General features: G+C 41.5%; 1 protein-coding gene across 2 annotated transcripts in view; it reads right to left on the minus strand.

The window, feature by feature from the left end:
• Positions 1–2,706: 2,706 nt before the first annotated feature.
• The window catches only part of mbtps2 (membrane-bound transcription factor peptidase, site 2), a 41,687-nt gene continuing 29,327 nt past the window's right edge, over positions 2,707–15,066 (minus strand). Inside the window, exons 10-11 of one of the 2 annotated variants that reach the window (XM_073046080.1) lie at positions 10,885–10,960; positions 2,707–7,053 (exon numbers count right to left, since the gene is read on the minus strand). In XM_073046080.1, the coding sequence (XP_072902181.1) occupies positions 6,831–7,053; positions 10,885–10,960 (299 nt within the window). In that variant the 3' untranslated portion in view covers positions 2,707–6,830. Of the gene's footprint in view, positions 7,054–10,884; positions 10,961–11,595; positions 12,560–15,066 lie in introns of those variants that run through there. The other variant, XM_073046081.1, reaches the window with a different exon arrangement.

Consider the following 15,066-nt stretch of genomic DNA (forward strand, 5'->3'; position numbering starts at 1 on the left):
GCTCGGGGAAAGGCCATCTTAGATTGGGTGTAATAACCCAGATCTGATTAGGGAGATTAACATAAAGGAACCCTTAGGAGGCAGTGATCATAATTTGATTGAATTTGTACTGTAATTTGAGAGGGAGAAGCATAACTCATATGTATCAGCATCACAATGGAATAAGAGGAATAATAGAGGCATGAGGGAGAATTTTGACCAGGTGGATTGGAGGATAATACTGGCGGGGATGATGACAGAGAAGAGATGGCTGAAGATTCTGAGAATAGTTCTCAAGGTGTAGGATAGATATGTGCCACGGAAGAAGCAGATCTCAAATGGCAGGCGTGGGCAACCGTGACTGATAAAGCAAGTTAAGGACTGCCTAAAAGCCAAGGAAAGGTTATATAAGGTAGTAAAATTGAGTGGGAAGTCAGTTGATTGGGAAGCTTATAAAATCCAACACAAGGCAACTAAAGAAGCTATAAGAAGGGAAAAGTTGAACAATGAAGGCAAACTAGCCACTAATAAATAGACAGGATACTAAAAGTTTTTCCAGTTATATGAAGAGTAGAAGGGAGGTAAGAGTTGATATTGGATCATTGGAAAATGATACTGGTGAAGTAGTAAGGGGAGACAAAAAATGGGAGATGAACTTAATGGGCATTATGAGGAGTTTTTGGCAGCTTTGGGCCTGTACTCACTGGAATTTAGAAGAATGCGTGGGGATCTCATTAAAACCTACCGAATGTTGAAAGGGCTAGATAAGGTGGATGTGGAGAGGATGTTTCCTATGGTGGGGTTATTCAGAAGAGAGGCCATAGCCTCAAACTTGAGGGGCAACCCTCTGGAACAGAGATAAGGAAGAATTGTTTTTGCCAGAGAGTGGTAAATCTGTGGAATGCTCTGCCACATACTGCAGTGGAGGCCAGGTCCGTGCATATATTTAAAGCAGAAGTTAATCGTTTCCTGACCAGTCAGGGCATCAACGGATATGGTGAGAATGCAGGTGAATGGGGTTAAGTGGGATCTGGGATTGGCCATGATGGAACGGTGGAGCAGACTCAATGGGCTGAATGACCTAATTCTGCTCCTATGTCTTATGGACTTGGATGGATTAGGAGAATGGGCAAAGAAGTGACAGACACAATATAGTGTAAGGAAGGGTATGGTCATCCCCTTTAGTAGAAGGAATCAAGGCACAGACTATTTTCTAATTAGGGAGAAAACTCTGAGATGCAAAGGGACTTGGGAGTCCTTGTGCAGGATTCTCTAAACGTTAACTTGCAGGTTGAATCAGTGGTAAGGAAGGTAAAAGCATTGTCAGCATTCATTTTGAGAGGACGAGAATATAAAGCAAACAGGTAATGCTGAGGTTTTATAAAGCATTGGTCATGCTGTAGTATTGTGAGCAGTTCTGGGCCGCTTTATCTAAAAGATGTGCTGGCATTGGAGTGTTCAGAAGAGATTCACGAGAATTATTCTGGGAAAGGAAGGATTAATGTACGAGGAGCATTTGATGGTTTGGGGCCTGTACTCACTAGAGTTTAAAAAAATGAGGGGGGGGGGATCTTATTGAAATCTATTGAATATCGAAAGGCCTAAGTGGAGTGAACATGGAGAAGATGTTTCCTATAGTGGGGGAAGTCTAGCACAAGTGGGCAGACTCAGAAAAGAGGGACATCCTTTTAGAACATAGAAGAGGTAGAATTTCTTTAGATAGGGAGTGGTAATTCTGCGGAATTCATTGCCAGATGGCTGTGGAGGCTGGGTCATTGGGTATATTTAAAGTGGAGATTCAGAGGTTCTTGTTTCGTCAGGGTGTCCAAGGATTTGGGAAGAGGCAGGAGAATGGGGTTGTGGGGGATAGTAAATCATCCATGATGGAATGGCAAAGAAGTCTCAATAGACCGAATAGCCTAATTCCCCTCCTATGGCTTATGATCTCTCCTTATAGATCATACCCTATAATCCAGGCAGCACCCTGGTTAACTTCTGCAGTCTCTATAGCCTCCAATATTTCTTTAATAAGGTGACCAGAAACGCACAAAGTGTGACATAACCGAAGTCTTCCTTACTCATAGTCAATTCTCCAACTAATGAAGGAAATCATGCCATATGCCTTCTTTGCACACAATCTACTTTCAGGGAGTGAAGACCTACCAAGCTGTCTGAATTTAAGATAATCCTTTTTGAATATATGAAAATGTGTATTTTTTTACTACAATGGTTTAAATGTAAGGCATTCAATCAATTTTCAAACAACCCAACATTTAATCTAGTTTGCATCCATATTAATTATAATTATTTTTCTGCTTGTGATCATAACAATTTTGAAAGCTTACAAAGCAAAAACAGAGATTTGCAGTTTGCTGAATAAGCAAAGAGTTCTCGTCACATTTACCCATACACTTCCCCATCTGGACAAAGTAATACTGAAAGCTGGCAGTTTACCCAAGATTGGGACTGACTTCCAGTTTCAATTCTGTACAGTTGAGTTCTCCTCATTCTCGAAGTACCTTTATTTCAAATCTTTGTTGTTCTTCCTTCAATTGCTCAGAAGTTTTTCTGCCACTATTTCATAATTTATCTTGCATTGCCATTTTACATTATTTTAAGCAAATGATAATTTTCCAAATTGTTTTGCAATTCTCAAACTACTAGTACATCTGCATTATATTCTCAATATCCTTGAAGAAAGTGTGAAGCCAAATAATGCACAAAGCCTTTTTGTTTATATATTTTTACTTCAAAAAAATCTCAAAATTTTCCAGATATCGCAGCAAAATAAGTTACATGGACACAACTTTACAAAACACATGATTACTTTTCACGCAAATACAGACAACACACAAATTAAATTTTGTAGTTCAATACATTTTGTTAAAATCCACAGAACTTTGGATAATACTCTACTTACTTTGATATATGAATAATTTCATCTGCTGTTTCTTTAACAGTTCATTGCTGGATAGAGGGAGGAATAATTCCTTCCTTATATCATTGGAATGGACTATATTTTGCTGCTAGATATTAGAAATAATCAGTGAACACCTATCAGGCAACTAGTATTTAAAAGAAGAGAAAAATACAGGTGCATCTTGACAAATCCTAACCCAAATCATCAACAAGACAACAAAGGTTAACCTGCCTGCAGCACTCAATAATTCAATAAATAAAATTATCAAAATATGCATAAAGTTACAGCTCTTTATGCCAGATGGTTGTCATCATGAGGTCTCTTGTTTATATAAGAAAATGTTTGACAAGAATGGTAGAATCCAGAACAGCTTCAATTCCATAACACTGGAAGAGGCACAACAGGTCCACCAGCATCAGCAGCTCATTTGGCGCATGTGGTCACAATCAGAAACAGAGAAGACACCATTTAGAAACTTAAGCAAAATTAAGCTGTTAAGGCAAGAGAGAAGAAATTGCTGTGCAATGAAGAACAACATACAAGTAGAATTATCAAATTCTCAGTGAGACACCACACCTGGAAAACCTGTGTGGTACAGCACATAGGCCTTGTCACTAATCTTCCAAGGAAAATCTTCTGACTTAATGTGGAATCAGGCTTACTTGCAACTTACTTTCTATTTATGCTCTGAAAGCATTGACTCTTCTTCAACATGATTTAATTTTGGTTATATTTATGATAAAAGGACATGATAAGTCTTCTATGGGTAAAATACGTGCAGGAAAACAATTACTGCTGGAAGGTGCTATAAATCAGTATCACTTCTGAGTCAAACTGAAAAAACAGGATCAAGACACGGAGTGCAGATGATGGAAATGTGGAGAACACACAAAGGAGCTGGAGGAATTCAGCAGGTCAATTGGCATCAATGGAGGGAAATAAACAGTGAATGTTTCAGATTGAAATCCTTCATCAGGCCATAAAGAAAAAGAAAGCCAATATAAAAAGGCATGGGGAGGGGTATTTCACCTCTTTATTTCCAGTCCTGATGAAGGATCAATCCAAAACATTGGCTATTCATTTCCTTCCCTGAATGCTGCCTGACCTGCTGAGTTACTCCAATGCCTTTGTGTGTTGCTCCACACTTCAGATGAACAAGCATGTTAGACCAATATCTCTTTCCAAGAGGGGCCACTTGATTCAAAGGTTCCAACAGAACTAAGCACTTCTTTTTGTCTGGACACCAAAACGACAACTTACTACTTGCTGACATTCACCAGAATATATCAGTTTCCAAATTAAATCAATCAGGAAAGGAAGTGGCAGCATCAGCACAAATACTACTTGTAATTTAAAATCATTATACAAACTTACAACAGTTTCCTTTTTGTATTTTTGGGAACTGGTTGTTTTATTACCCATTCTTAAATGCCCCTGAGTAAGTGATAAGCTGCCTTCTTGGAACTGTTGCAATGGGAAGGAGTTAGACCCAACAACAATGAAGGATTGGTGAGAACATTTCCAAGATGGGCTGGTGTGTGGCTTGGGGGCACATGAAAGCACTGGTGTTCCCCTGTACTTGAAGCCCTTTCCTTCCTAGTGGTGGAACTCATGGGTTTTGGAGATGCTGTCAGAAGCATGGGCAACTAAGTACATTTTATACATAGTTCTATGGTTCTGAGAGAATGAATGCTTGGGGGTGGGGTTGGGAGTGGTTTGTCCTGGATACTTCATTACTAACAGTTTTTCTGTTAAAAGTTACAGTAATATTCACTGCCAACAGCGAAGAGTCTGACTCCAGGGTCGAGCTGTGTGAGTGCAATGCAAAGTCAGAGCAAGGTTGAGACGGACATAGGACATGTGAAGCAGGGGTGCTTCAGAGCCCAGATGCCGAAACAGAGAGCGAGGTCTGATCGATCTAAGCTCCTAACAGCATCTCCAAGACCCGTGAACTCTGCCACCAGGAAGGAAAGGGCTTCAAGTACAGGGGAACACCATCCCATCAGGCCAATTTGGAAAGCTCAGTCCAGGCCCAGAATGTATTGATGCAACAGGGCCCAAGTCTATGAGCGAGGTACAACCTGATGTTTGGATGATTTAAATGTCAGGCCAGGGAAAGATGAGGGTTGGGCCGGCTCTGCTCACTGTTCTGTGACATTTGCTCCACTCTGCTGCACTGAGGTAGAGGCTGTGGGCCTGCTCTGGCTGCCTTGGGCTTTGTGCCCGAGAACCCACTTCTGTTCTGAGTGCTGTTGCTTGCTTTTATTGTTTGCACAATTTGTGTTTTCTCTCTCTCTGTGCATTGGGGGTTTATTGCTTGTTTTTTTGAAGGGTTCTTTTTGGGTTTCTTGTTTTGTGGTGGACTGTAAGGAGAGGAATCTCAAGGTTTGAACTTTGGATGACCAAGCTTCATAAGTGTTATTGAGCTACACTCATCTTGTTGAATGAGAGTATTCCAACACACTCCAAGCAAGTGTCCTTTTGATATTGGAAGAGCCTTATGGTATCAAATGAGTCACTCATGTACAGGACATCTAGTCACTTCCCTGCTTGTGCTGCCACATTTATTATTCCAGCTGTTTCGGATTAATCAGTTGCAAACAATCCTACTCTTTGCTAATGACAAAAGGAATATTATTGATGAAGCAGCTGAATTTGGTGGTGAGACTAATACTGCCCTGAGGAATTCCTGTAGTGACATACTAGAGATAGGATTGACATCCAATTACCAACATTTTGTGCGTGTTACATCTGGTTTCCTCTGTATTATGACTCCAATCATCCTTGAATCCCACTGATGTCAGATTAAACAGGACCCTTTGATGCTGCACTCAGTGAAATGCACCCTCAGTATCAAGGGCAGTAACTCTCACCTCACTCCTTGGTCCAAGTATGGATCAAATGATGATGTCTGGGCCCAGCTGGTTCTAGTGAAAACCAAACTGAGCTCTGGTGGTCCAGTAAGTGCTGCCTGATAGCACAGTCAACAAACCTTTCTTCACACTTCCAGTGAGTGACAGCAGACTGATTGGGTGGTGGTTAGCCAGATTGAATTTGCCGTAGTTTTTTTAGAACATACCAGACTATATTTCACATTGTCAAACCAATGATGATGCCAGTGTTGTCACTGTAATGGAACAACTTGGCTAGTGGTACAGCTTGCCCTGACGGTCATCAGTATTACAGTGAGTTGTTGTGTGCTGTATCCAGCTGGCTCAACCACTACTTGATATCACATGAACTGAATTAAACTGGCTTCTTTTATAGAGGGAACCTCAGGAGGATGGAGCATCACTCAGCACTTTTGGCTGAACATGTACCTGACTACTTCAGACTCATGGGGCCTTGCACCCGGCAAGAATGGGAATGTTCTTTTGAACAACCTCCTTCTCCAGCGCTGATAGTGCCATGGTCATGGGTCTACCAAACATGATAGTGCTGCATAGATTTGATCAAATCTGTAGTGAAATGTCTATGAAATGCTGATAATGTTGTCAGCATACTTACAGATTTGGGTTGTAGCTTCACTGGGCATGCTTACCCAAATTTGCTTTATGGAGCCTGGCCTGATTTTAATGATGGAGGGAGAGATGTTCCAGGCCACAAGGTTACAGATTGACATAGTGAACATTTCTGCAGCTGATGATGGGCCCCAGCACTTAATTTAAATAGACAGAACTGAAACTATTCCACTCAAAGCTACAATAGTTGAATGATAGAAGGTGCCCTCACCCTATCCAATATATTTTCCAATTTCATGCTCCAGAGGAGGCTTGCCCAACTGAATAGTTGGCACAAAATTACATGGTCACAGTCCAACAGGGGTCCTTTAAAATCTTGGGATTGTGCTCAGCAGTTTCCACAATGTGGAATTGGAGGCAGTGAGGACTATGCTATAGAGGCATAAATGGGAGCTATCAGGCTTAAAGCACTACCTAGCTGTTACCATCCAAAGACCTAAAACCACATTGGAAGCCAGCAGGGCACTGCCAAAAAGCAAGATAAAAAATCCAATGAGATCCCGATGATTCTTCTCTACAATAAGTGAGCTGAGTGTGGCCTCCAGGAAGGAATTCAAGATCCACTGTCCATCCAGCGCAAAACATGGCACAGCATTTATTACTGCGAGAGCTCCTGATAAGGAAAGCACGTATCTGGGACAGTAACATCAAGGAATCTAGTCAGCAATAAGTTATAAAATGCCTTCATCTACACTTTTGACAAGCAATATTTTTATATTTAATTATTCCACAATATGGAAATAATGGGTCATAAACTCTTGGTAATAAGTCTACCTTAATAATAAAAACATAATAAACTTGGTAATAAAACCATAAGACATAGGAGCAGAAATAGGCCATTTGGCCTATCGAGTCTGCTCCACCATTCAATAGTGGCTGATCCTTCCCCCCCCCCCCCCCCCCACCCCCATCCCCAGACTTCGGCCTTCTCCCTGTAACCTTTGATGCCGTGTCCAACCAAGACCCAATCAAGCTCTGCCTTAAATACACCCAACGACCTGACCTGGTAACAAACTCCACAAATTCACCATCTTCTGGCTGAAGAAATTTCTCTGCATCTGTTTTAAATAGACACATCTCTATCCCGAGGCTGTGCCCTCTTATCCTAGACTCCCTCATCATGGGAAACATCCTTTCCACATCTAAGCAGTTCAATATTCGAAATGTTTCATTGAGATCCCCCCTCATCCTTCTAAATTCCAGTGAGTACAGACCCAGAGCCATCAAACATTCCTTGTATAATAACCCTTTCGTTCTTGGAATCACACTAGTGAACCTCCTCTGAACCATTTCCAATGCCAGCACACCTTTTCTTAGATGAGGAACCCAAATCTGTTCAGTACTCAAGGTGAGGCCTCACTTTTGCCTTATAAAGCCTCAGCATCATATCCCTGCTCTTGTATTCCAGACCACTTGAAATTAATACTAACATTGCATTTGCCTTCCTCACCACTGTCTCAACCTGCAGGTTAGACTTTAGGGTGTTCTGCACAAGGACTCCCAAGTCCCATTGCATTTCAGATATTTGGATTTTCTCCCCATTTAGAAAATATTCTGCAAATTTACGTCTACTACCTAAGTGTCTGACCGTGCATTTTCCAACATTGTTTTTCATTTGCTGCTCTCTTGCCCATTCTCCTAATCTGTCTGTCTTTCTGTAGCCTACCTGTTTCCTTAACACTACCTGCCCCTCCATCAATCTTCGTATCATCTGTAAACTTGGCAACAAAGCCATCTATTACAACATCAACCCCTGTGGAACAATACTAGTCACTGACAGCCAACCAGAAAAGGATCCTTTTATTCCCACTTATTGCCTCCTACCAATCAGCCAATGCTCTAACCACACCTCGGGCTCTTAACTAGGTAAGCACCCTCATGTGTGAAACCTTGTCAAAGGTGTTCTGAAAGTCCAAATATATAATGTCCACTGCATCCCCTTTATCTATCCTGCTAGTAATCTCCTCAAAGAATTCCAACAGGCTTGTCAAGCAAGATTTTCCCCTAAGGACACCAAGATGAATTTATCCTATCTTGTCCTGTGTCATCAAATACTCCATAATCTCATCCTTAACAATCAACTCCAACATCTTCCCAACCACTGAGGTCAGGCTAACTGGTCTGTAATTTCCTTTCTGCTGCCTTCCTCCTTTCTTAAAGAGTGGAGTGACATTTACAATTTTCCAGTCCTCTGGCACAATGCCAGAGTCCAATGATTTTTGAAAGATCATTTCTAATGCCTCAACAGTCTCTATCATTACCTCTTTCAGAACCCTAGGGTGCAGTTCAACTGGTCCGTGTGACTTACGTCCTGAGGTCTTTCGGCTTTTTGAGCACTTTCTCCCTTGACGTGGCTTTGCATCTTATTGTCGGCCTGCACTGCATTTTCTCTAGCACTGTATTGCTTTATTCTGCATTGCTTTTTCCTGTACTACCTCGATGTACCAATGTGATCATTCTTTTACACTACTGTCATGGTAGGACTCAAACTGATATTCTGTGGATTTCTTAATTGATGCATTTTGTTCATCCTAAAATCTTGGAATCATTCTCTGCACTTATCCATCAAATCCATCCCAGCTCCTAGTAAAGCAATTTGGTTTGTCCCATTCCTTGCACTTTTCATAAACCTGATCCGGTTTCCACCCATTTTAATTCCATTTCCCATTCCAACACGTTAGTCCATGGCCTCCTTTACTGTCACAATGAGGCCATACACGGGTGGGAGGAGCAACACATTATATTCCCTCTGAGTAGCCTCCAACCTGATGGCATGAACGCCAATTTCTTGAACTTCCAGTAATTGTACCCCTCCCCCCATTCACCATTTCCCTCACTCACTTTATTTGCTTACCAGCCCATCATCGTCCTCTGGTGCTCATCCCCCTTCCCTTTCTTCCATGGTCTTCTGTCCTTTCCTATCAAATTCCCCCTTCTCCAGCCCTTTATCTCTTTCACCAATCGACTTCCCAGCTCTTTACTTCACCCCTCCCTCTCACCTTGTGTTTCTTCCTCCCTTCCCCCCACCTTCTTACTCTACTCCTCAGCTTTCTTTTTCCATTCCTGATGTAAGGGTCTTGGCCTGAAACACCGACTGTACTCATAAATGCTGCCTGGCCTGCTGAGTTCCTCCAGCATTTTGTGTGTGTGTGTGTTGCTTGGACTTCCGGCATCTGCAGATTTTCTTTTGTTTGTGAGAAGACAATGGTAAACCACTACTGTGGAAAATCTTTCCAAAACAGTCATGGTCATGGATAGAGAAAACAACAGCATGAAGGGGTCTTCTCCACAGGCAACAATCAGATTAAGGATAGATGGAAGACCATGATAGCCCACATCATATGACATGGCACATAATGATGATGACAATGTATTCTTGAAGAGCAGCTTCCATTTCAAAGATTGAAAGTCCCACCACCCACTCATTAAATGGATGAGGTATGGATAGAGTCTTTGATTGGATCAGAATCATAGCACGGGTAAAATTGAAGCTAGTTTAGCTTTTGGATCTCTTTGTCAACCTCCAATGCACTTTCTCTGAAACTGTACTGCTACATTCTGCATTTTGTTTTCATCTTTTACAAGACTTTTATGTACCTGTGTATAGAATAATCTGTCTCAATGACATACAAACAAAAGTTTTTCACTTTATCTCAGTACATGTGACAATAATAAACCAATTACATGTTATGGGGAGGTAGTGCCAGAGTAGGTTGTATAAATTCATGCACTGGGATGGTTGCCAGTACCAAAAACTAGCTTTGGCTGAGAAGTTTGAAAGACACTGTTAGAGTTGAAGAACAGCTGTAGACACAGAGGAGAAGTAAGTAAAAGGTAGAGGAGAAATAGAGACAGCAGCTCTAGTTGACAAGCACATCAAAGACAGTGTTTCAGGAAAGCTAAAGCTACATAAGTAAAAGGTAGAGAAGAAATAGTGACAACAGCTCTCATTGACAAGCAGATCAAAGACTACTAGTCAAAACCAATTATTTTATTCTAGAGTGCAGAGATTCAAGGTGGGAAATTACAAGCCATGTTGCAGAGAATGGTACAACAGCTCACAGGATGGTGTAAACAAAGTAGGGGTTGGGTGGATGGAAGTATGGCAAACCTTGCTGTGGTGAAGTGATGAAGAGCAGAGGCAAAGAGAGGCTGGGCAGTTTGCAGAGAGGTTTAGGGAGCTCCAACAAAAACTATTTTAATAGAAAGGGTGAACTTAGAAAGAAGGTTTTTACTTCTCAGTGATTCAGTAACAAAGTGGCTTAAAATTACCACTGGAATGTGATAAATGGAAACAGTTCCAGTTAAAGACTTCCCACTGGTGCAATGCGCTCATTTTGATAAACTTCACAGGGTCCAGATTGCTTGGGAATTTATGACAGCATGTGACAACCCCTCTCTGAGAGAGACTTCCATCAACCCCTTGCGGACTGGTTTGTCTTCTTGACAACAGGAAAAGGATACTTGCAAAAAGTTTCTATTACAACTGGGATGTTCAAGTGTAGGAAACCAAAGCGTGGCATGTAGTTGGTAAGACTCACTGCAACCAAAAAAATACATATCAGAAGCATATAAAACATAGTAGTCCACAAGCTTATGAACATGGCCACAAAATCATTTAAAAAATTAACAAATCAGTGCACCTCCATTCAGGGTCCCAACAGTCCTTCCAGGCAAGGCAACACTTCACCTGTCAATCTGTTGGGGTTGTCTACTGTATCTGGTGCTCCCAAAGAGGCCTCCTCTACATTGGTGAGACCCAACAAAGATGGGGAACTGTTTTGTGCAGCATCTTCATCCCATTTGCAAACAACAGGATTTCTTGGTGGCCAATCATTTTAATTCCAACCCTCACTCCCATACGCTGCTCCACAGCCTCCTCTACTACCTCAATGAGGCCACCTTCAGATTAAGGAGCCACACTGGATGTTTGAAAAATCGACGTTCATGCCATCAGCTTGTAGGCTACCCAGACGGAATATGAGATGTTGCTCATCCAGCCTGAGAATGGCTTCATCATGGAGGTAGAGGAAGCCATGGACCGGCACGTTGGAACTGGAATGGGGATTGGAATTAAAATAGTTGGCCACCGGGAACTTTTCTGTCCCCCTTCTTCAATTCTCCAATCTGGACCCCCCCCCCCCCCTTACCTCTTCTCTTCTACTCAACGGCCTTTCATCTGCTCCTGGTGCCCCTCCTTCCTCCATGATCCACTCTCCTCTCATCAGATTCCTTCTTCTCCAGCCTTTTGCCTTTTTCACCGATCACCTCCCAGTTTCTTACCTCATTCCCCTCCCCCACAAACCTGGTTCATCTGTCACCTTCTGGCTTGTACTCCTGCACCTCCCCCTCCTTATTCTGGCATCTTCCTTTCCAGTCCTGACGAAAGGCTCGAAACGTCGAATATTCATTTCCATAGATGCTGCCCAACCTGCTGAGTTCCTCCAGCATTTTGTGTATGATATTCGGATATAGTTTTAAAGTGGAATGTTCACATTATCTAAAGATGTATTTCCTTTCACATTCATATGCAAATCAAAACAGGTTTCCAAGACAGAATGGTTTTATGACTCCAAAGGTGGGAAGTATTTGCTCAATGAAATGGAAGGTCCAGTTCCACTCATTGCCTTGGGGGAAATGGGCAAAGTCTGCTGACATGATCACCTGTTGATGTGGTCATGCTAGGAAACAGGGGTCACAATCAAAACATTTGCAGAAAGTGTGAAGTTATTTGAAATTGCAGCAGAAAACTCTGCTGGGTTTAATGGTTTCAGATACAATGTAATCATGAAGATAACCATCACATCCATTTCCCATAATGTCCTAATTATACAGCTTACAGCATAAAACAGGCCATTGAGTTCTCCATCTACGTTGGTGTTGATCCTCCTTTGTCTAACTGTATCAGCAGCATGCTAACATAGCGGCTGTAAGACTGGAGTTCAATTCTCACCGCTGTCTACAAACAGTTTCTATGTTCTCCCTGTGACTGCATGGCTTTTCTCCGTGTGCTCCGGTTTCCTCCCTCATTCCAAAGGCATCTGGCTTCGGGTTAGTACGTTGTGGATATGCTACATTACCAGCAGAAGCATGGCAACACTTGCGGGCTGCCTCCCAGCACATCTTGGACTGTGTTGGACTTTGACACAAAAGACACATTTCACTGTATGTTTTGATTTACACGTGACAAATAAAGCTAATCTTTCTCTTTATCTTCAGTGTGGCCTGCATTCTTATCTCTCTCCCCTGCTTGCTAGCATCAGCTTAAAACCATCAACATCATTTGGTTTCTCATTTCCTCTAGCAGCATATCCAATTTGTTTTTACCACACTTTGGCTACAGAATCGTTAAAAATTTACTACTCTTTTGTTTCTCCTGGTCATTAGGCAGCTACCCAACTGTATCCCACCCTCCCAGCAGTTGGAGGACTGTGACTCACAGGGTGACAGGTCTAGATCATGCACAGATACATTTTAAATGTGGGCAAGGTTTCTACCTCAGGTTGTGAATTCCAGACACCTATCAACCACTGGCTAAAAAGGGTATTTCTCTCTCCTCTGTTTCTACTGGCTTCCCTATTGTATTTCATGGTGAACACCTTCTGTTATCGGCTTCTAGTTAGGCTCTTTCCCAAGGTTGTCTCTCTGGATCTTCTCTGTGAAAACCTACCATTGTTTTAAACATTTCTACTGTATTAAGTCACCCGATATTGTTGAATGAAGAGCATCCAGTCTGTTCACCCTCTTCCATTCCTGGTACCATTTTTATGATCCTTTTCTGCACCCTTTCCCTTTCCACAGCCAGTGTGCTCTTTTCATAATATGGTGACTGCATTTCTACGTGATACCATATTGTCTAACCACGTTCCAGATAGGTTTAACACTTATTTCTCAATTTAAATTCCTTCCACAAACCAGAGTGTGTGTTTACTTATTTCATGGCTTTGAGTATCTTTTATTAATGTGTGCTTTTGCTTTATTCCCCTACTGCTAACTAGCCGCTCCCCTTCCCAGTAATAGAGACTTTGTTTTTACTACCAAAAGTTATTACCTTGTTTTTATACAGAGCTGAATTTAAATTGCCAAACATTTACCCATTCTGCAAGTTTATTAATATTCATCAGTCATTTGTTTGCCATCTTCCTCAATGTTGACTACCGCTGCAAGGTCTAAGTTATTAATTTGCAAACAGTTGCCCTGGCATTGATCCTTGCAGAACACCTCTACTCACCTCACCTCCCCATCCCCAACCCATAAATTACAACTCTTTACTACTATGCTCTGCTGTTTATGTCTTGATGAGAGATTCGCTGACATTGGTCTACAACAGTGAACCTTAACCAAGGTCATTCAAAAACCTATATAAAACAAACTATTTGATTATAGTAATACATTTGTCTTCATATTGTTATTTTTTAATATTGATCAAGCAAGATTTTCTCATTTCCAAACCCAAGCTGATGATTTGTTGTTTTATCTCTATGTGCCCTTTTCTCTCCTTCATTAGGTCATCTCTGTCTGTCCTTTGCTCTACTTCACTTTTCCTACCACCTACGTTTGTTATGCTGACTAGTACGATACATCCTATTTTGCTTAAATACAGGTAAGACATCCATCAACAATCTGGCATGTCACCTTCTTCTATTGAATTGTTAAACATGTGATAATGCCTCTTGTACTCTTCCCTAGATTATTCTAAAATGAATGGGTGCAACCCATCCCAGTTAAATTGATCAATTTAAAATAATCAATTCTTCGATTTTAAATTCAAATCTCATCATCTAATGTCCTTTTGTTTCACCTCCCTCATAAATATCAGTGCGAAATAATATTCCAATACTGCTTTCTCTCTGTCCTTATATCTGTTAATTCTTACCCCATTTTATCTGTAACTGGCAAGTTACTGAACAACTATGTCCTAATATTCTCACATTTCTTTTTAAGAATGAAACTTTACTCGGTTAAGCAAAATGTTCTTCAAATGAACAGAAAATGATTACCCCATGTCGCATTCCCTTGTTAAAAGGATGCTAAATGGTCAGGTACCAATGTAGTGAAAAAGTGGACTTAACCGAAGGAGAGAGGTTCCATATTCTACATGGAACTTTGCATTGATTCTCTTGCTCCACATGCAGTTGAAAGAAAGCAAAGAGCAGAGGATGGGCAATCTGCCTGAGGAAGTGCCCATAGACAGCCAAACCTGGCAACATGACCCAAGTAGAGTCAGTGTGTTCAAGTTGGGGATCAAAAACTCGGCCAGGTTTCAATAAAATGGACTGAGTTTCTATGGTGGAGGCTCAAGATGATGGCTTTGGACTTTGAGAAGAAGGAAGTAGCAAAATATCTGCTTTACAATGATTCAATATAAAGTGTAGCTAAGTATGCAAGCTCAGAGGAGAGAGAGCTAGTGATACTGGGGGTAGAATCAAACCGTGGATAGCTGTGTTCTTTTTATTATGTGCCACTATCAATGTCCCAAAGCTATGAAAATAAAGTAACAATAACTGAGCTGGGGTACTGACCCAGAAACTTTTACATTTTGTGCTATTCCACTAACATCTCTGATCTCTAAGGTAGGTTTTCACACCCCGGTTCCAGGCTCTCACACAGAGCACTCAGATGCAAGAGTGAATCTGGCAGAGGATG

Source organism: Hemitrygon akajei, chromosome 5 (genome assembly GCF_048418815.1).
Source record: "Hemitrygon akajei chromosome 5, sHemAka1.3, whole genome shotgun sequence".
Lineage (NCBI taxonomy): Eukaryota > Metazoa > Chordata > Chondrichthyes > Myliobatiformes > Dasyatidae > Hemitrygon > Hemitrygon akajei.